The 22002-nt window shown below is 30.1% G+C and overlaps 1 protein-coding gene across 1 annotated transcript; it reads left to right on the top strand.

Annotated features, from left to right (window-relative positions):
* The first annotated feature begins 20567 nt into the window (after nucleotides 1-20567).
* On the top strand, nucleotides 20568-21393 carry LOC117933050 (CDGSH iron-sulfur domain-containing protein NEET). Its single transcript, XM_034854409.1, has 2 exons — nucleotides 20568-20865; nucleotides 21121-21393. The coding sequence occupies exons 1-2, from the start codon at nucleotides 20612-20614 to the stop codon at nucleotides 21218-21220; spliced, it is 354 nt and encodes a 117-aa protein (XP_034710300.1). The 5' UTR covers nucleotides 20568-20611; the 3' UTR covers nucleotides 21221-21393.
* The last annotated feature ends 609 nt before the right edge of the window (nucleotides 21394-22002 follow it).

The raw sequence follows: 22002 nt of genomic DNA on the forward strand, positions 1-22002 counted from the left end.
CAAATCAAGTAACTAAAGGAAAGAACATTCGTCAATCAAGCAAAATATATAAGAGATATTCTCAAAAGGTTCAACATGGAAGAAGCCAAAACAATGAAGACTCCAATGAGCTCATTCATTAAACTTGATAAGGATGAGAAAGGTAAATCCATTGACTCAACTATGTATAGAGGCATGATAGGTTCTTTGCTATATTTGACCGCTAGTAGACCCAACATCATGTATAGTGTATGCTTGTATGCTAGATTTTAATCTTGTCCTAAAGAATCTCACTTAAGTGTCGTAAAACAAATTCTTAGATAATTGAAAGGGACAATGGACATAGGCTTATAGTATCCCAAGAGTGATAACTTTGAATTAATTGGATTCTTGAATGTCGATTTTGCTAGTTGTAGGGTTGAAAGAAAAAACACTAGTGGAACTTGTCATTTCCTAGGACACTCACTTGTTTCATGGCATAGTAAGAAGCAAAATTCAATAGTTTTATCAATGACAGAAGTCGAATACATAGCAACCAGTTTGTGTTGTGCACAAATTCTTAGGATGAAACAAACACTTAGTGATTTTGATTTATCTTTTGAGCATGTTCCTATTAAATGTGATAACACTAGTGCCATAAATATTTCAAAAAATCTCGTGCAACACTCTAGGATTGAGCATATAGAGATTAGACATCATTTTCTTAGAGACCATCCACAAAAGGGTGACATTACACTTGAATTTGTAAGAACAAAAGATCAACTTGCCGATATTTTTACAAAACCTCTAAGTGAAGAATAATTTGTTGATATTAGATGACAACTAGGAGTAATTTCTTTATGATGTAATGAATTCTTAATGAATATACCTTTTGATTGCATGAATTTCACATCATATGCATCATATAGACATATACTTAGATAAATGGTCAATTTTTGACCAAAAATCAAAATTTCCTTGGCATTGGGTATCAAAAATTGGGGATTTCAACTGAAATTGGCAAGGGAGAATCACGAGACGAGAAAATACACAAAAGGAGAAAAGTCAAATTACGTTGACCGTTGACCAGGCGGTCAATTGGATTAAGACCGGTCGATCGGTTCGTTGGGGCTGGGATTTTAAAGAGTTTCCCACGCTTCATTTTTTCCACTATTTTCCTCCATTTCTTCAGGGTTCTTCACATTTCTGCTTCCAGCGGCCAATTTGGGCAAGATATTGGACCGATTGCAGGCCTTGGAGTGGATTTTGGGATGATCAGAGGCTAGGGCTTTGGATTTGGGACGACTTCTCCTTCTTCAACGCGCGTCACAGCCAGTTACATTTTTTTGCCTGCGCACCTAAGGTTTCAGGTGTGTGCTTCTCTCTCTACCAGCCTCGTCCCCTTCATCTTTGACTTTCTGATGGCTCATAAGAAATAGACGGTTGTCTCTAGGGCACAGGACAAGCACCCTATTGAGCCGTCTCAACCTGCTTAGATGGAGGCTCATCGAAAAACGAGGTTTGACATGATTATTAGAGGTACAAGCAGAAGTTCGCTCAAAGAAAACTAGTTCCAGGGAGAAGTATCAATTTATCTTAACTACAGCATTTCGGGTTTGAGAGACTTTTCAGACGGATGGGTTAGCTGCCAGTAGTGACGATTTCGGAGTCGATTTTCCCGAATCTGGTGTGAGATTTCTATTCGAGAGTGGCATATGGACTTGGTGGACCAAACATTTCCACCGTTAGAGGTATTGAGATCCAGATGGACCTAGAGAGCATCTGCCGCATTTTCAACATTGCTCCAATTGGACTTAGGGTGTATAAGTCCAAGGCTTGGCCCACTGTGCCTGGTTTCGAACCTAGAGAGGTCATTCAAAGGATGTGTGGACTTGCAGACGCCTAGGGCATGGGGAAACCATCGACACATAGTCTGACCGTGATCAGCCGAGTACTTCACCACTTGATCTACTCCATCATGTTGCCACGAGGTGGACACCGAGATGAGGTCTTCTACCTTGAGGCATTCCTTGTGGACTCCATTCTGATGGAGAGATGGATTCACGTGGGATATTTGATGATGATGCACGTGATATCATGCTGTGAGAGCACGACCCGTGTATTCCCCTATGGTCACTTCCTCACTAGAGTATTCAAGGATGTCGGGGTTGATTTGAGCAATGACATAGATTTCGAGGCCCCCAATATTTATTATACATATAATGAGTAGTCTTTGGGGCGGATGAAGTTTGAAAAGGCCCCCGATGGGTCCTGGATTAGGAGAGTAAAGAGACTACCAGCACAGGCCCGGGGATAGGGACAAATGCATCCCGGAGTAGAGAAGGAGGCCGAGATTAAAGAGATGGAGGGTGGGTTAGACCTTTAGAGAGACTTTGAGTAGAGAGAGCCCAAGCTTGACATCCCATCACTCTAGTCAGAGGGTGTTCAGTTTGAGGCCACATTTTCAGAGTCGATGATGTTTGAGTCGACATACACAACGAGATCATCTTCTAGGCCATCATTCACTGAGCCTCCTCACACCGAGACATCACCTCATCAGGCACCTCACGCTCCTGATCATGCGTCTTGAATGGATTTATCTGCTCAGATCAGCTCACTTGACACTCGCATGGAGGAACTTGCAGTAGTCAGTGATACTCGATTCTATTCCATGGAGGATCGCATGGATCAGTATCAAACTGACTTCACTTTTCAATTTGAGTATCTACAATAGAGATTTGAGCGTATGGATGATCGCATGGATCAGCAGCAGGCTAGATTTGATCATCTCCAGCAGAGGATTGAGCACATTGAGAGTCTCTAGGAGAGTTAGCATAAGGAGATGATGACTTAACTCCGCTCTGTGTTTCCACTTCCACATTCTCAGTCTTGATCTCATAAAGACCCCTTTCGTTTCTTTTTTATGTTGCCAAAATGGGAGAGATATCTAGGATCTAGGATACCTACATGCATATCATTGTCATATCTGTTTGGATTAGCTTATATGTTTATGTTTCATGTACATTTGACTTTACTATATATATATGATATGCTATTTTCATGATTTACATTGTTTCCTATTGAAAATTCGCATGTCCTGATTATCTTGGTTTTACATTCATAAATTTTGATTGATTGATTCATGATTGGTTTGATGGGAAGATTTTTTTTTCTTCTCCTAGATAACCAAGGTTTGTCATCATAAAAAAGGGGGAGATTGTTAGCCCAAGGATTCTCCTAATCGGGTTTTAATGATAACAAATCATGGTTAAATGACTAATTGATTTGAATGATAAAAAATCTCAGGTATAAATTCGAAAATTCATCAAATGACCAAATGGATACAAGATTAAGACTTTCGGACACCTTTTAATCATAGGAAACAAATGTAAGATGAATGCATGGGTGCACTCAGGGTTTACATATCTTTTATGCATCTTTGAAAAACTCGGTTTGTTTTTTAAAGTTGCAATTTCATTAAAACCTGAGTTTTATCAAATGTACCTTAGGCAAAACGTTTCAAAATTGGCATATTAATTTACCTAAAGACCTTGCTTAAGTGTTAGAAAAGAAAAGAAATGAAAAATATAGGTTTTCGGGGCCAAAAGTTTGAACCGATCAAGGCTCTGGCCAACCAGCTCAACCAATTAGGGAACCGGTCGACCTATTGCTCTTGTCCGATAGAGGTCCGGTCGAGGCAATGGTAACCTATCAAAGCATTAAATGCTCCAACGGCTAGTGAACCGGTCGACCCCAAGCTCAACCGGTTGAGGCTGTCTTTTGCTGTTCTTGGCTCCCGAGCTTGAAAACCTATAAATTGAGAGCTCCACTTCATTTATGATATAGAGAACACTTGCAATCAATTGTCTACCCATTTGTTCTTGCCTTAAAATCTCTCATTTCTTTCTTAGTGCATTAAATCCTCACTTGCATATCCTTTAGTACACCCTTGTGAGTCATCCTAGCTTTGATTTGTATTTGATCTATCATTCAGCTAGGTTGAGGAATTCATTTTTGTAAAAGTTGAGTGTTAAAGCTTTCAAGAGGTTTGAATCTTGAAGAGTTTGTGTAAGAGCCCATTGGAGCTGGAATTCAAGTGTAAAGAAGTTTCGAAGCTTGGTTGAAGCTTCAAGTTAGTGAAACCCTCACTCAGTTATGAGCTTGAGAAGAGTGGACGTAGGTAAGGAAGTGTCGAACCACTATAAAATCCAAGTTTGAATTCTAACTCTATCTCTTTATTTTTTTTATTATATTGTGCTTGAATTTGTTGTGTTGAAAAAGTTTTTTAAAAAAAAACCCAACTCACCCCCCTCTTAGGTGTTTTTCTCATTTAAGCATAGCATTTATTTTCTCATTATCTTTATACATGGATGATATACTTATAGTTGGAAATGATTTGGAGTTTGTTCAAACCATTTAAATATGGTTGTCATCTTCTTTTGAGATGAAAGATATAAGAGAAACATCTTATATTCTTGGAGTAAAGATCCATAGAGATCGTTCTCACATACTAATGACTCTTTCATAAGAGCACTATATTAATAATACCCTTGAATGATTTAATATGCAAGATTGCAATCCCACTGACACTCCATTTGCAAGAGGTGAAAACCTAAGTAAAGAAATGAGTCCAAAGACTCCAAAAGAAAAAAAATAACTAATGTCCCCTACTCTAGTGCTATTGGGAGTCTAATGTATGCTACGATGTGTACAAGACTATATATATAACGTAATATATATATATATTATGTTATGTTGTTGGGATGGTGAGTCGTTACCAAGAAAATCCTAGAATGATGTATTGGAAAATAGTAAAGAGAATTCTCCGTATTTAAAAGACATTGTGGACTATTTCTTTTGTTATCAAGGCAAAAAATTGCAATTAGTAAGTTATTCACATGTTGTTTGGGTAGGTGATCTAGATGAGCGCAAATCAACATCTAGATATACAATCTTGCTTAATAATGGTGTCAACTTATAGAAAAGTAAGAAACAAACTTGTATAACTTTGTCAACCATGGAAGTTGAATTTACTATTTGTTTAGTTGTAATATTAGAAGTCGTATGGTTGAAAAGATTTTTTTTGCAAAGCTTGGGAATAGTCAAGGATGCTTTGGGGCCAACAACAATCTATAGTGACGGTCAAGTTGTGATCACTTATGTAAAGGACCCAAAATATCATGGAAAAACTAAGCATATGGATACCAAGAATAATTTTATAAGAGATATTACTACACAAAATGAGGTGATCTTGAAATATTTACCTACACATGAAATGGATGTTGATCCATTCGTGAAATCCATTATAAGAAACATGTTTTTTGTATATGTAAAGTCACTAGGATTGTGTAGGTTATGATCTATGTGGATCATATGTCATCGATCATTATTGATTGTATATAAAATACTTTATACATGATAAAATGAAACGAGTATTTGTTATTCATATAATTGAATATGTAATTGGTACTTACATATATATGTATGTCAACATGTAGAGATTGGCTCTCTCATACGAGCAACCACCCCAATCAATATGTTTATAAGTTAAGATGCGACACAATATACTAATGATGATAAATGAGTGAAAAGTATACAAGAGATGATGAGTGTCGCTTTGATTAAGTATCAAGATGAGGTTTATAATAAATGACATCTTGACCAAATGTAATCGCCCATAATTACATTTGCTTGTTTGAACCAATTTTAAGTTTTAGCAAAAAAGGTTTAAGGAGAACCATAGATGCGAAACTCAAACAAGCTACTAGTATGAAGCTCTTAGTTGAGGTCCATATGGTGGTAGTTTGAAATACACTCTCTAAGTGGAGAGAAACCACCATAGCATGTATTTCATACTACATGTATTTGAATGTGATTAATAAGGAAAGCGAGTGATTAATCCCTACATTCTCACTGTGTGAGATCCTTAGGGCTTATTACAAGTATAATAGCTCATTATTGTACTCTTTGTACTTTTGACTATGTTTTGAGGTGACAAATTAATGTTGTTACTTTGGTATGTTTTTGACGAAAATGAAATAATTTATCCTTATGGGACATATTGAGCAAGAAATTAATTTGGATCTAAAAAGCATGAGCTTAAAATGAAGACTTTTTTTGAGTTACTTTGATAAAGATGTGTTTATGGTTGATCGGTTAATTGTTTTTGTAGATGATATAATTGGGAATACATTTATAATGTTGGATAGCTTACAGTTTTAAGGGATTAAGTGTATACATTAAAAAATGTAACTAAATAAGTATGAGGTACAATGAGACATGATTATTACTGTTCACTCATAATTTTTTATTTTTTTATTTTTTGGTTAAGCTACTATGTATCCCTAACAGGTCCATAAGTATATAGCTCCCAAATTGCAGGTGTGCTCACATGGTCACACAACCCATTTGCCTATATGAATGATTTTCAAAAGTGGAATACAATGGACTTGGATAAGTGGTCGAGCAAGTACAACCCATCTTGTGCAAGTAGGAGATGTTGGAGTTAGGTTTGGGTGCTCAAGTGGGCTGACCCGACCCAATAAATTGGATAAATAAGGGGAGCAGTTTCTAGGAGTTTCAAAACTACCCAAAAACTATCACTATTAAAATAAAAATAAAAAATGAGTTTTTTTTTTAATCTTATCTCTCTATGTGAGAACACTCCCTGAGAAACTAGAGATAAAGAATACATGTTTTTTCTTCTCTCTAAAAATGACAGTGAAGAAATATGTTTTTCTTCTATTCCAGAAAACCAAAAAAGAATACAATTTTTCTTTCTAAAGAAACAAAAGTCTTTTTTCTCTTGAAATTTTTGTTTTTCTCTGTGAAAAAGAAGGTCAAGGCTTTTATGTTGTGAAAAAAAGAATGGTTCTCATATTTCTTGTTCCATTCATGACTTGAAGCAAGAAAATTGGTCAATGAAACAACCAATCTGGACCTTGGACATTTCAAAAGGTAATTGGAAAGTCTTACTTTTCATCAAACCACTATAAAAAGAGTTTGCATCTCTCCTCTATTATCTTTACTTATATTACTTCATTTGTTGCTTAACTTGAATTGTTTTTGAAAAAAATTTAGTCACCTAATTCATCCTTCCCCTTTTGGAATGCTACTATTGGGTGATTTTAGTACCTCTAATGTATTGAAATGGTATTGAAATTCATTTTTTTGTATTAAATTGGTATTGAAATTTATTTCAATAATCTCTTAAACTCATCTTATCCAATATAATTCTAATTCTTCATACTAAAAATGCTATATCAAAATGACTTTTTAATGTCGAAACAAAATTTGACAAAAGGTGAAACTCTCTATACCCATTGAAACTTTAATTCCCTCGTCAAATTAATGAATCAAATATTCGATATTGAAGCTTCATATATCAAAATTGTTTTGGGCTCCCTTGTTATAACGAATTGGTATTGAAATTCACTCTCATGGATCGAAAATCCTGTTTTCTTTGCTTTCATCTTTTCTTATGCATTTACTACAACATATATTGTTTTTTGCCTCTTTTTTTTTTTTTTTTTTTTTTTTTTGTCATAAACTCAATTTTGTGGTAAAATGCCACTTTTAACCATAAATTCCCTTCACTAAAAATATGGCGAGAATAATTTTTACAAAATATATGACATTTTGCCATGAACTTTACTTTTTACCACAAAATTATTTATGGTAAAATATTAAATGTTGTTACAAAGTTACTTTTCATTGCTAAAAATATAGCGAAAATAATTTTCGCGATATCGTGCCATGAACTCCATCTTTTGCCTCAAGATTGTTTATGACAAAATGTCACTTTTAGTCACAATTCATTGTCTTGAAAACACATAATATGTGGCATTATGCTACGAACTTTACTTTTTAGCACAAAATTATTTATAATAAAAAAAACATGTAATAAAAGACTTATAAATTTCAATTTTTTTTCTTCCAAAATCTAATTTACGATAGAAAATTACTTTTTATTTTAATTTTATACACACCACTTTTTCTATTATAAATTAAAATTTAAGTAAAACTATTAACTAATTAATATTTACATATTTAATAAATTATAAAAGTATTATACAAAATAATCATTAATAAAAATTGTCTTTTTATTAAAGCATAAAAAAAATTGATGTTGAGAAAAAGTATAAAAAAATTCAATCATTTGATTTTTTTTTTTTTTTTATGTGAGTTTAACAATTATAATTTTGAGGATATAAATGAAATTTCTAAAAAAATTAACAAAAATATATAAATTTTGAAACTACATGTTATTTTAAAATTTTCATGGCAAAAATGTATTTATTAATTAAAAATATATTGAATTAAATAGAATAAGATAACAAAAACATTAGAAAAAAAAAGTTTCTTAATCTTAGCATAGACATTTTTTCCCATTTAATTTCTTTTTATTTACATAACTATTAGATTTTTTTTCAAAGATTCTTTTACTAAAAATTTTGGCTTCTCTTATAATTCAATTAAATATCGGTTTTCTTTTATTTATTTTTTTAAAAAAAATCTATCTTTGAATATTCTTAAAAAAATGAAGTTTTTATTTGTTTTACATCTCAATTTTCTTTTTCTTTTTTTTAAAAAAAAAATTATATCTTTGGATATTCTTTTAAAGAATAATTATGTAAATAAATACTAATAATTTTATAAAGTTTGTTTTGAAATATATAATTTTCTTTTGTAAGTTTCTACTAGTTCATTGACAAGAGTATAAAAAATAATTATAATTTGATATGAATATAAAGATAGAAATAATGTTAAACTCAATTAAAAGTTTGTTATACCTCTTTAAACATCAATTGGTTTATAGAAGAATGATTGAAGACAAAAGATGCACTCAAATGACACATATGTGATATGATTTATGCAATATAAAAAGCTCAATTCATCCAACTTTAACTCAAATTGTTGTTAAAACCCTAATTATGGATCTAACTTCTATTTTAAACCAAACTTTAGGTTTAAGGTATGAAAAAAAATAATAAGTGTAAAAGTCATTATCAACCAAAAAAGTAGAAAACGTTAAACATGCATAACAAAGATATTCAAAACTTGTGAACAATGAAGAGTCCAAGAAAGGTTGAAATGAGTGAGTCATGAGCATGGAATACTAGTAATGAATGTTATAGAGTGAGTTGAGATAGATGGCAAGCAACCATGAGGAAAGGGATTGGAAGCAAATGCAATCAAACTTAAAATGGAATTTGGAATTCAAACCTAGTAGTAGCACATACCCTTCCCTTGACATGATTTATGAAAGTACTTCTCATGATCCTTTTGGGACAAGCCACATATAGTTTTGAAGCTTAAGAAGGTAGAAGTCCAACGCTTTAAACAGTGCACAAATCAAAGCTAAAACGAAAAAGTTATAGTCATTTGAAGACAATTATGAAAAACTAAAGAACCATTTCAAAATTTAACTTATGATTTCAAAATTCAACTTATGATTTTGAAATCCATTTTGAAATGATCCCAAATTCGAAATCACACACTGCCACTTTGATGTTTCGCTTCATCCACCTCGAGAATTGCATATTAGACATTCTATCCATCATAAGTGGACCTTATATGACTAGAAATCATGATTTTATTTTATTTTATTTTATTGTCAATTTTAGGTAATTATTTATAAAATAAGTGGTCAATAGAAATATATCATGTATTGGGTTTTATGAAAACTATAAAAACTCAATTTTTAAGTTTTTTAGGGAGTTTTTTATTATTTATTTATTTATTTATTTATTTATTTATTAGTAGAATGAGAGAGTTCTTGATTTTTTTTTAGGAGAATTAGAGATGTCTTGGCAATTTTTAGGGGAGAAGAAGACCATGAAGGTTTTTCTTAGTTTTTTTTCTTTTTCTTTTTATTATTAAATGATTTTTTTTTTAATTTCTTTAAAATTAAGAATAGTTTTTTTTTATTCTTTTATGGTCTATGTATGTGAAGAGATGCTTGTAAGAAGCTAAAAAGTCATCTTAGGGTGAAACATAAAAACTTAAGGTTACATCCAAAAGGAAACTATGGGTGAAATCAGACTAATAATGGAATGAATAAAAGGTTTGAGTATTATATTGAAATCAAAATACACTCTAAAGTTAATTTGACATAGGATATGGTACAATCGCACATTCCTTGATACTAAGGATTCTTGGTAATTCTCGATCTCTAATTATCATAGGTTTTGTCATTGTTATCTACCTTAAGGTAAATCTACACATAGTGGTAAAAGCCTAAAAACCTTAAACCTAAACTTAGATTTCATATTCATAAGTAATTCGGTAGAATAAAATATTAAAAATTAGGATACGGATCAACGCTAAGGTGTAGAACTTAGGTTGATCTCCCTAGACCATGCATTACCTTAAGACTATTAAATTATATACCCTTATATTGCTTAAAAGTCTATACCTAAAGTTGGATTATGGATCCTCAATCTTGATAAATTAAATTAAAAATCAATGTTCGTTGTATCATTTAAATAGGTTTATTTTAGGAAATCTTTGTCCATATTTTATTCTAATTTATTTACTATTAGCCTAAGGGTTCTCCTAATCAGGTTTTGATGATAACAAATCATGGTTAAGTTACTAATTTGTTTGAACTGTAAAAAATCTCAGGTATTAAATTGGAAATTCATCAAATGACCTAATGGATACAAGATCAAGACATTTGGAAGACCTTTAATCATAAGAAACAAATGTAAGTAAGATGAATGCATGGATGCACTTAGGTTACATATCATTTCATGCATCTTTGGAAAACTCGATTTATTCTTTAAACTTATAATTTCATTAAAACCTGAGTTTTATCAAATGTACCTTAGGCAAAACGTTTCAAAATTGGCATATTAATTTACCTAAAAACCTTGCCTAAGTATTAGAAAAGAAAAGAACATAAAAAAAAATAAAAAAAAAAGGTTTTCAGGGCCAAAATGTTGAATCAGTTGAGGCACTAGGCCAACTGGCTCAACCGGCCAGGGTACTGATCGACCGGTTCCCTTTGCCCAATTGAGGTCTAGTCGATGAGTACAAAAACATACTCTACCTCTTCCAGTATCCTTTCCTTCCCGATTGAGGTATCTTCCTTTCCGATCGACCTTCAATCGAGGTCCAATCGAAGTCCGATCGAAGCAACGGTAACCTGCCAAAGCATTAAATGTTTTAATGGCTAATCATTCAGTCGACCCCCAACTCGACTGATTGAGGCTGATTTTTTTTTTCTTGGCTCCCAAGTTTAGAAACCTATAAATAGAAAGCTCCACTTCAGTTATGAGATATAGAACACTTGCATTTATTTGTCTACCCACTTGTTCTTACCTTAAAAGCTCTCATTTCTTTCTTGGTGCATTAAATCTTCACTTGCATATCATTTAGTGCACCTTTGTGATTCATCCTAGCTTTGATTTGTATTTGAGTTATTATTGAACTAGGTTGAGAGAAGTTCATTCTTGTAAATTGAGTGTTAAAGTCTTCAAGTGAGTTTAATCTTGAAGAGATTGTGTAAGAGCCCATTGGAGCAGGAATCCAAGTGGTAAAGGAGATTAGAAGCTTGGTTGAAGCTTCAAGTTAGTGGAACCCTCACTCGATTAGGAGATTGAGGAGAGTGGACGTAAGCAAGGAAGTGTCAAACCACTATAAAATCTGAGTTTGATTTCTCTAACTCTATCTCTTTATATTTGTTTCTATTGTGGTTGAATTTGTTGTTTTCAAAAAGAATTTTTAAAAACCCAATTCATCCCCCCCCTTTCTTAGGTGTTTTTCTCATTTAAGTTTAGCCTTTATTTTCTCATTTACATTAGGATTTTTTTTTCTTTTTATATTTAGCAAATAATCAATCATTATAATATAAAAACAATTAAACACATTAGAATTAATCTCAAATGATGACAACCGGGAATACTACAAAGTCGTGGTAACTCTATTTTTTATTTTCATTTTTTTTTAGTTAGAGTTATCATGTATTTAGGTTTTAGTAGTTTATTTATAATAGAGATTTGTGATAAAAGATATGACAAAATTCTTTTCAAAAAGTGATGATAAAATGAAGGGTTATGAGTTCGAGGCACAAATATTATAATTTAATATAATAATTATTAGGTAACCAAAATGTCTTCTTCTAAGCTTTGGATAGGTGTAGAGGTGTAATCATGTTTCTAGAAATAAAAACTCATGCTCGAAACCTACAAAAAAAAAATTATTACCATAATATTTTTTGCCACAAACTTAGATTTGTCGTTAAAGATATGATATCTCCATAAAATAGCATTCATTGTAAAAATAGACTTTTCATCACAAAGCTTGTCTCAAAATAGAGATATTTTTTTACTATGACTAGTTTATTTTTTGTAAAAAATATTATTCATCACTAAAAGTAACTTTTAGTGACAACATTTCTATTCGTCGATAAAATTTATTAGTGAACTTGTTGCGACAAACTCACAACAAAAATTTTTTTGTGGTAAAAATATATTTGTCACAAAAAACCCAACTTTTTATTATAGAAACATTTATTGTAAAACATCATATTTGTTTTAGTGATTCAAGCTTCTCCACTTTGCTTACATCATCCTTTTGGATTGTCATGCATTCAAATTTATACACATGTTATACTCTTTTAGTTGCATTCTTTACGACATGTAAACATTAGTCCTTAATTGGGACTTAACATATAATTAAGTTAAAAGATAATGATTCACACTCAAAATCTATTCAAAAGCCTATTTTCATATATGAAAAACATCAATTTTCAGTGATAAGAAGTGCATAAAGAGATTTGCAAATGAAGGAGTGAATTCATTAAAGAACTTTGAATGATTTTTGGTTGGTAAATAATTGAATGTTTAAGGTCTCTTGTACATAAATGTATTTGGAAGCTCAAATATAGGAGAGTAGTTGAGGTACCTAAAACCTAATACTTAGGCTTAACCAACTAAGCAATGGGTCCAATCAGTTAACTAGTCATTAGGCATTTAATGCCCCAGTAGGTAATCTTTAGGCATCTGGAGTCAATCGATTGAGTAGTTAATTTCACTAACTAAGGTTATTGACTTAATCATTTAAAAATAACTCATTGGACCTTCAAGGTGCACAAAGTGCACATCAACCATTAAAGTAAAATTGCGGAAATGAGATTAGACAAGGGTAGGACTCCCAAGAAAAGCTTTGAAAACATCACATAAATCCTTTGAGAATAGATTTAAAGGAATTTAAGCTAGGGCTTATCAAAAAATATGAAACCGTCCAATTTTATCAAAATATGTTTAATTTGAAAGCATAAGCGGATGAATTTAAAACTTTTAAATGCATGAAAATTTTTAAATGACTCAAGTTCATCAACAAGACCAATTTTACATTGGTTCTGAAGTCTTCAAGGGTATTCAATAGTATCGAGCCTTCGTTAACCATGATCTTCCATTGAATTGACTTGAATTATCTTTAATTTCTTAAAAACCTTAGAGAATTGAATTGATTGAATCATTGGTAACTTTAACCTTATATTTTTTATCATCAAAACCTCATTAGAAGAAACCTTGGACTAACCTTCTTGATTTTACCTTAGAGCTTAGCATTTTCCTACTTGCATTTCAATTCATTATTGTACTCTTTTATTTATTGCAAATTATTCATATTGTTGAGTAAACACTTTGAGCATTTATAAAAGTCTATTAAAACCTTGAATCTTAGTGTAAAAAGATATTAAAAAGCCTCGATTGAAGGAGCTCTTGATTTAGTGAAACACTTCTAGGCAGGCTTGGGACGAAGTTGGAGGGAATGAATGTAGGTGGTTGTCAAACCACTATTTACACTCTCTTTTCTCTCTTTCTCTCTCTTTCTCTCTCTCTCTCTCTCTCTCTCTCTCTTGCTTACTTGTAATTTGTTTAAATTATTTCATTACATACATGTTAAGCATTAATTTAGTAAATTACTGAGTTTGTGCAAAAATTGACAACATCCAATTCAACCCTTCTCTCGAGTGTAGAACTGGGTCGAGTTAGCTTGACTTCGTATAAATTTTACTTTTAATTTGATTATTAAATTAGAAATTGCTTGAAAATGCCACTTTTTTTTTTTTTTTTTTTTATGTTCTTTTGTTTTATTCTATTTTGTCTTTTATTGTAGGGATTTTGATTCATGTTATTGAGTGTAGCATAGGTTTACAACTATTAAATTAATTATGTAAATGAAGGTTGTAAATTTACATATGACCATATTCATTTGTGAAGGTTCTAGAAACCTAATAAAATGAATATATTAATAGTTTTTATTTATTAAATATAGGATGAATGATAAAATATTTAGTAAAATGGATATTAAATTTACATAATGCTTATTCACCCGACTAATCTAAACATGTATTTACTAACCCAAGCTTAACTTGATTTGAACCTAAGTTTAGGGAAATAAACTTATATTGAGCTTGGGTTAAACCTCAAGTTGGGTTAAGCTTGAACAAATGAATTTCATGTATAGGTCTAATCTATCTAAGTTGCACCTTGAGTTCTTAGGTTCAATATAGAAGTTGAATATCATGTTAGGGCTACAATTACTAGTGAAATTATTTGGCTTAGAGTTTTGTTGAAGGATTTAAATTTTTGTGTTTCTAAGTGGACTAAATTGTTATGTGATAATCAAGTTGTTATACATATTGCTTCCAATCTAGTTTTTCATGAGCAAGCAAAGCATATTGAAATTAGTTGTCACTTTTAGAAAAATGTTCAAGTCAATATACTTTATATACCTTTTACCCATAGTGATCAACAACTAGTTAATATATTTACAAAAAGTTTAACTATAACTAGATTTGAAGAGATATTGTCTAAGAGCACATTTGGCAATATTTTTACTCAAAGTGTTTCGAATGAAGTCTTTTCTCTAAAAGTATTTTTAGGATAATCATCAATTAAGTGTTACTCCAAAAAATATTACAAGTAATTTAAAAAAAAAATTAAAATGTTCCCTAAATTTTGTCAAACACTTGATTTTTCTTCAAAAAATAGATTTTAGATTAAAAATATTTTTAAAACCCTACAAAATGGACTCTAAGTTAAGCTCCATTGTTGCTTCAACACCAACTTAAAGGGGAGAATTAACAGAGAAAAGTGATTTGAAGAATCTGTTTGTAATTGGTATTTGCCCTGTGTAGATATTTGTGATTACAATATAAGTTGGGTAATGTAATCTTTCCTTCATGATAAATAAGAATTAAACAATCTTTTGTCTCCCTTTGGTTCCTTCATTGACTATTGAAACATGTAAATTTTAGTTTGTTATTTTACTACTTTTAGACTACACTTCACTTCATAGTAAAGAGGTGGTTCATCGTTTGTTTACTTATGGGTTTTGTATCTCTATACATATGGGTACGAGGCTATATGTGAGGGAGGGTGCTAGAGAACATGATGCTTATGAGTTCAAATTTTATAAATTTAAATTTTTAGAAAAATTGATTATCTCATAGGTATCAAAATTTGAAAAATAATAATAATTAATTAATAATGCCTATATTAGTGGTTTGGACTTGTTTAGTGAAATCTTCTTTGATTACTTCAAGCTCATATTTTTAGAGGCTCATAAGAACATTATACATATTGATTATTACATGTTACGTACTTTTAAAGGTTAGGTGGTTTTCTCTTGTGATTTTATTTTTTATTTTTGTTTATTATTATTGTTATTATTAGTTTGAGTTCGAAATCTTTGACCCTGTTTGGTAATTTTCTTCAAAATAGAGTTATAACTTAGAAAAAATGCATTTGACAAACATTGGATAGAAAGCAACCTTTTTATAATTCATTTTAAAAATAATTATATTTTACACATTTATGAGGTATTTTCAATTTTTCTTTTATTTATTTAAACAATATGGGGAAAGATGAAAAATACTCTTAGGAACTTGTATCTTGTGAATATGAATATAATACCTTGATGGAGAATATTTCGAGAAAATCATTTTTTATATTTAATTTTCTAAACCAAATTTTATTTTAATAATAATTAAAGAAGACTTAAGAAATTTTATCAAAAATTATTTGGGAAAATTGTGTTTTGGGCCCAGCTGGGCCCAAAAATTAATGTATGGTCCATATAAGTTTCATATTTAAGCCCAACACCTAATGAAAGAGTGGAAATTGAGAGTAAGGATATTATCTTTAAAAAATCTCTAAAATACCCTTGACTATTAAATGAAAAAACTAACCAATCACCTCATCTTTCTCATTCTCTCTTTGACTCTTTTGCTCTTCTCTCACCTATTTAACAGAGGAACCAACTTGAATCATTTTTCTTCATCAAATATGAAAGATGGTTAAAAATTATTATTACCAAATGTATTTTTGTCAGTGAATAACTTTTAAATACCTTATCAAATATTATTCTTTTTTTCAAACTTACATAAAATATAATAAATATCATTCTTTATTTCAAACCTATATTATTTCTCATATATATTAAACAATTTTTAAACATCTCCTAAAATATTAGTATTATTTGTTTACTCTAACTTGTAAATTAGATATCATCAAATATTATATTTTTTTCAAATTTATAGAACATATAATAAATACTTTTTAAATTCCTTCATAAAATATTATTAATTTTTTTTTTCTAACTTGCAAATTAGGCACATGGTGTTTATTATTTTTTTGAATATAATGTAAATACTCACATGTATATATATATATATATATATATATATATATTAATTAAGAAGACAATATTTATAAGACTAATTTACCAACCTTCCAATAATTTTGAAAATGTAAATAGGGTAATTGGCCGAATTAAAGTCTTCAAAAATATTCAAAATTTCTTCATTCCAAAATTATCTAATTGCTCTCCACACTAATCCTAAATATTTTTTAATAAAGATTTAAATATTTAAAACCATTAAAATAAATACTTTCTTATTAAAGCAATTTTTTCAAAGTAATAAGATAAAAATCATGAAATCTTCAAAATTATAATTACAACAAATATTTTTAACTTTAAAACTAATTTCATAATTTAAATTAATGGTTTTAAAAAATAAAAATGTTATAAAAATAATTTTTGTTTATTTTTAATGTCATTTAAATATGATTTTTTTAATCTCTATTGATAACAATGAAATTATATTTACAAAGGCAAAATAGTAAAAATATATATTTCATTTAGTTTACTTATAATGAACAATTCAAATATGATTGATTTTAATTTTATTTCCTATGTGTTAATTTTTGTAGAGAATGTCTTAATGACATAGTTTGGTAAAAAAAAAGAAAAACAAAACTATCAATAATCGTCTTAATGTCAAATTCAAATTATTTAAAAATCGTATAAAACCTATTAGAAACCTTGTACACTCTTTGTACATTCAACACATTTCCCTTGTACAGTTAATGTAATATCTTTGTACAGTTAGTGTAATACACTTGTACAATGACACAAATTTCATATATCTCCTAATTTATATATCCATGTAGGTGTATTAATCATATTTTCAATGGTTTAGTTGAGAAAATGGTGGATGACTTAGGGTCAATTTTTTTCCCCAAATATCATTATTGGAAAAAATATTAGAATTTTCATGTAAGAGTTAAATAAAGTGCAGGACATAGTTGTACAATTATTGGGTGACAAGGAAAATAAAAAGTAGTTTAGAATCAATTAAAATCATTCACAAATGGTAATCTTATACATCTTTGTACAATTAGTATATTTCCCTTGTACATTTAGTGTAATACCCTTATACAATGACACAAATTTTATATCTCTCCTAAGTTATGTGTCCACATAGGAGTGTTTAACCATATTTTCATTGATTTAGTTGAGAGGATGGTAGATGATTTAAGGTCAAAATTTTTTTTCTCCAAATATTATTATTAGGAAAAATATTGGAATTTTCATGCATGAATTAAATAAAGTGCATGACATATATATACAATTCATGAGTGATAAAAAAAATAAAGGAATGACTCATAATCGATTATAATATTTCACAAAGGGTAGCCTTGTACACCTTTGTACATTTAGCACATTTCCCTTATACGGTTAGTGTAATACAATTGTACAGTGATGCAATAAATAAATAAATAAATAAAATTTATTATTTTTTTATTTTCATATAAAAAAAATAGTACTAAACAAGGTTTTCAATTTCATTTTAAAAAATAGTTTTCATTTTTTAATTAAAAATATTTTCAAAAAGAGACAATATAGAAAATAAAAATTATTTTTAAAAATAAAAAATAAAAACTAGAAAAATATTTTAAAACCAAACTCAAATATAATCTATATAATTTTTAACTACTTGTTTTCATCTAAAATAAGTAAATATACATTTCAACCCTTTTATATAAGAAAATTTCAATCTCTACTATGTATTGATATAATTCACTTCTAAAGTTCGATCATATGAAAACATTTTAATTAAGTACTTAAAATAAAAGTTTTCCATCCATCCTCTTTCTTTCTTTTTCTTTTTCTTATTTTAATAAATTTTCAATTAATTCAAATCATTAAAATAAATTCTTAATAAACAAATTTGAAACATTTCATATAACTTATTACTAAAAGTCATGTTCAAAAAGTTATTAAAATAAGGAAGAAAGAAGATTAAAAAAAATAAACACTTTATTTTATAATAGTAAAAAAAAACTTTAAAATACTTTTTAATAAAAAAAATTAAAATAGTGAATATATTTATTTTAAATAGTATTTTAATCATTAAATTATTTACTTCTAAAATATAAAAGATAAAAATAAATGTAAAATGTAATTTTTATTTATTTAAATTAATATTTTTTTAGAAATTATTTTCCAAAATAGTCTTTGAATCATTAATATAATTTTTGGTTATTTATAATTTAAAAATAAAAAAATATTTTTGATTTTTCAATTATTTATAAAAGAGTTTTAAAAAATAATGAAAAATTCAAAAATTGTTAAATAAGAAAGAATAGTGGCATGTGAAGGGTGGTAGAATAAAGACAAAAATGAGTTAAGTGGGTATTTTTGTTTATTCTCATCTCATATCCTTGAAATCAATTATAGGTGTTTGAAGGATTCTTTATTAATTATCAAAGCCAAATGGGTCTAAAGCTCAATTCTCCCAAATTATTTTTCAAAATCTTCTAAATAAGCCTTATAAAAAAATTATCAAATAATACCTTTATTCTTTTATAGATGTAAGAGGTGATCCAACAATACCCTTTTTTCCAAATAAATAATCAAAATTATCAACTTAGCTTAAGTAAAAGAATTCTTAGACATTTGAATTGAATCATAATATAGTTTTTTTTTAATATAGTAGTTTTATTATTATCTCACCTTTTTGGTTGAATTATTATATTTTTGGATTCTATATTTAGTAGTGGAAATATTTTTTTTAATTATTATTTTTTTCACAAATTATGCGAGTCTAGCTTTGACTTAAGTTGGGACAATAATCAAAATCAAACAATCCTAAATGGAGTAGATTTGATTTAACAATTAAACAAATTTTAATTTAATCATGATTAATCAACTTAATTATGTTCCCATCTTAATAATAACCTACCTAAATTGAATCCTACCCAACCATTTAGGTTTGGTCTAAGCACCTAGGTGGAATGACAAACTGGCATTGAAAGTTTGTTTGGTAAATGTTTTTTAAAACAAAAATAGGTTTTAAAAATTGTTATCCAATTTTTATAAAATAAAAATTTGTGTGGAAATTTAAAATGATTTTAACTTATTTTTAATATTTTTAAATATATTTTAAAAATAATATTTATATCTAGTATTTTATTTTTAATTATTCTACATATTAAAAAAAACTCTCAAATAACATGTAAAAATATTATAAAACAATTAAAAGGCGTTATTTAAAAATACCATAGGAAACAATTTTTATCTGTCAAATGTGTTTTGTGTAATGTTTTTAGAATCAGACCGATTAATGAACAGAAAAAATTATCGATTCGAAGATCAAATTGGTGACTGAATCACTATCGAACTAGTGATGTCATAAATATATATATATATATATATATATTATTAAATTAAAATTAATAATATTTATTTTTTTATCTTTTATATATAAATATATTAATATTTTAAATTTTATTAAATAAAATATATATAGTATTTAAATGTAAAAATGCATATCGAAAACGGAAGGATATAATATATACTATATATATATATACACGTTTAAAAAATATATCTTATTGTTTTGATTCAAGCCCTACCCTTGTAAGCTGTGCATGTTTAAATAGCTGAATTTTTTTAAATCAGCTGCTACTTGTCCCACACCCTCATTCAGCACTTTATGTCAGATATTCGCTGGGCCATGGGCTGGGTTGGGGTAGGAGTTGGATCATTGTGCCTTTTTAAAAGCCCATAAAATTTTAAAAACCCAGCTACTGTAAATTTATTGAGCACGTGAACCACCAATTCAGTCCCGGCCCAAAGGCCCCAAAAAGAACCGTCGATTCAGTCCCGGTCCAAAGCCCCAAAAAGACCGTTAGGCAGCGTAATTTCCTCTTCAACAAACGTGGCACTACATCACCCATTCGATTTCGACGCATCAGAAGGAGCGTGCCCTCCACAAGTTTCACCTTGATATAGATCCCCACCAACTCACCCTCTCCACCAGAAACGGAAGTGAGAGACAGGGATTTTCACAATGGCATCGGTGAGCATGGTGGGAGCTGGGTTCTCATACAGCGCAAGATCATCGCCGTCAATGGAGGCACTGAAGAGTGGCAGAGGAGGAAGAAGCTTCGGCACCCAATTCCCCATCTCTTCCTCTGGTGCAGCGAGGAGAGCTGTGGTGGTGAGGGCAGAGACTATAAACCCAGAGATTAGGAAAACGGAAGAGAAAGTCGTTGACTCTGTTCCAGTCGCTGAGCTCGCCAAACCCGTCACTGCTTACTGCAGGTACTTTCTCATTTTATGCTCTGTTTGGTTGTTGAGAAATACCAGGAAAACAAAAGAAAAAAAGGGAAAGTGGTATTCAGTCTCTTGATTTTCAAATTGTTCATTGGTACATATTTCCTTCCCAAAGTATCCCCAAGTCGTGTTTTCTATGTCTGCTTGCTTGCTTGTTTTGTTGACCAATTCTTTACCTTCTTTGTTAGTGATAAAAGAATGGTATAGGTTCAACAGCTTCAGTTAATGGCTATGTGGGTGCAGGTGTTGGAGGTCTGGGACTTTCCCACTCTGTGATGGAAGCCATGTGAAGCACAACAAAGCTACTGGAGATAACGTTGGGCCTTTGCTTTTGAAAAAGTAGTAATCTTTTCATCTCATTCATTTCTCGGCATGCTAGACTTGAAAACTGAAACTTCGGAGTTTATCTGATGAATGATGTTTCGATGCAATGTGTTTCTACCAAACTTTTACTGAAACAAACATAGTTTCATCTCACAATCGTAGAGGTCAAAGTACCGTTCATTTTTTCTTGTTCTTCGTTCTTGTCTGCAGCAGCAACAGAGTCATGAGGCAGAGGTCCTACATGACAACATGGTTTGTTGGGATCTCTGAATCACACAACATTATTGCTGAATTATGATATGTGAGTCTGTGACGGCCCAATAACTTCTCAATCATTATTCAACAGCAAGAGCCCAGTTAGTGTTAATAAAGCAATATAAGGATGAACATTGTATTCAAAATTTATGTCAGGAAAATAAGACATTGCTTTGATGGAAGAGTAGGTAGGTTGGGTGCAGTTTTCAAACTTAGAAACCTCTTGAGTTGAATCATCTCAATGGGACTGTATATTGATTTTTTTGAGTTTTTATTACTACCAATTCTAGGGCAAAATTATTTAGACAGGGTTAGTGGAAGATTGGAACAAGAAGTTTATGAACTTCCTCAATCGTCAAAGTTGTGCCCTATTTTTTTTGCTTTTGTTTATGGGCTAAAGCAACTGGGGTTTTGTTTGTCGAACAAAAGGTGTCACTGTTGTTTGATGGATCATGTTGGCTGTGATTGTTATTCAAGTCTACACACTGCAAATCATGAAATGAGTGAGATGAGGACAACACCTGTATCCTTGAAAGCAGGCTCCCA

Source organism: Vitis riparia, chromosome 16, assembly GCF_004353265.1.
Source record: "Vitis riparia cultivar Riparia Gloire de Montpellier isolate 1030 chromosome 16, EGFV_Vit.rip_1.0, whole genome shotgun sequence".
Taxonomy (NCBI): Eukaryota; Viridiplantae; Streptophyta; class Magnoliopsida; order Vitales; family Vitaceae; genus Vitis; species Vitis riparia.

Coding starts and splice junctions, on each gene's coding strand:
- LOC117933050 (XM_034854409.1), top strand. CDS start 20,612: ATGGCATCGGTGAGCATGGTGGGAGCTGGGTTCTCATACAGCGCAAGA. Junction 20,866..21,120: donor CCCGTCACTGCTTACTGCAG/GTACTTTCTCAT, acceptor ATGTGGGTGCAG/GTGTTGGAGGTCTGGGACTT.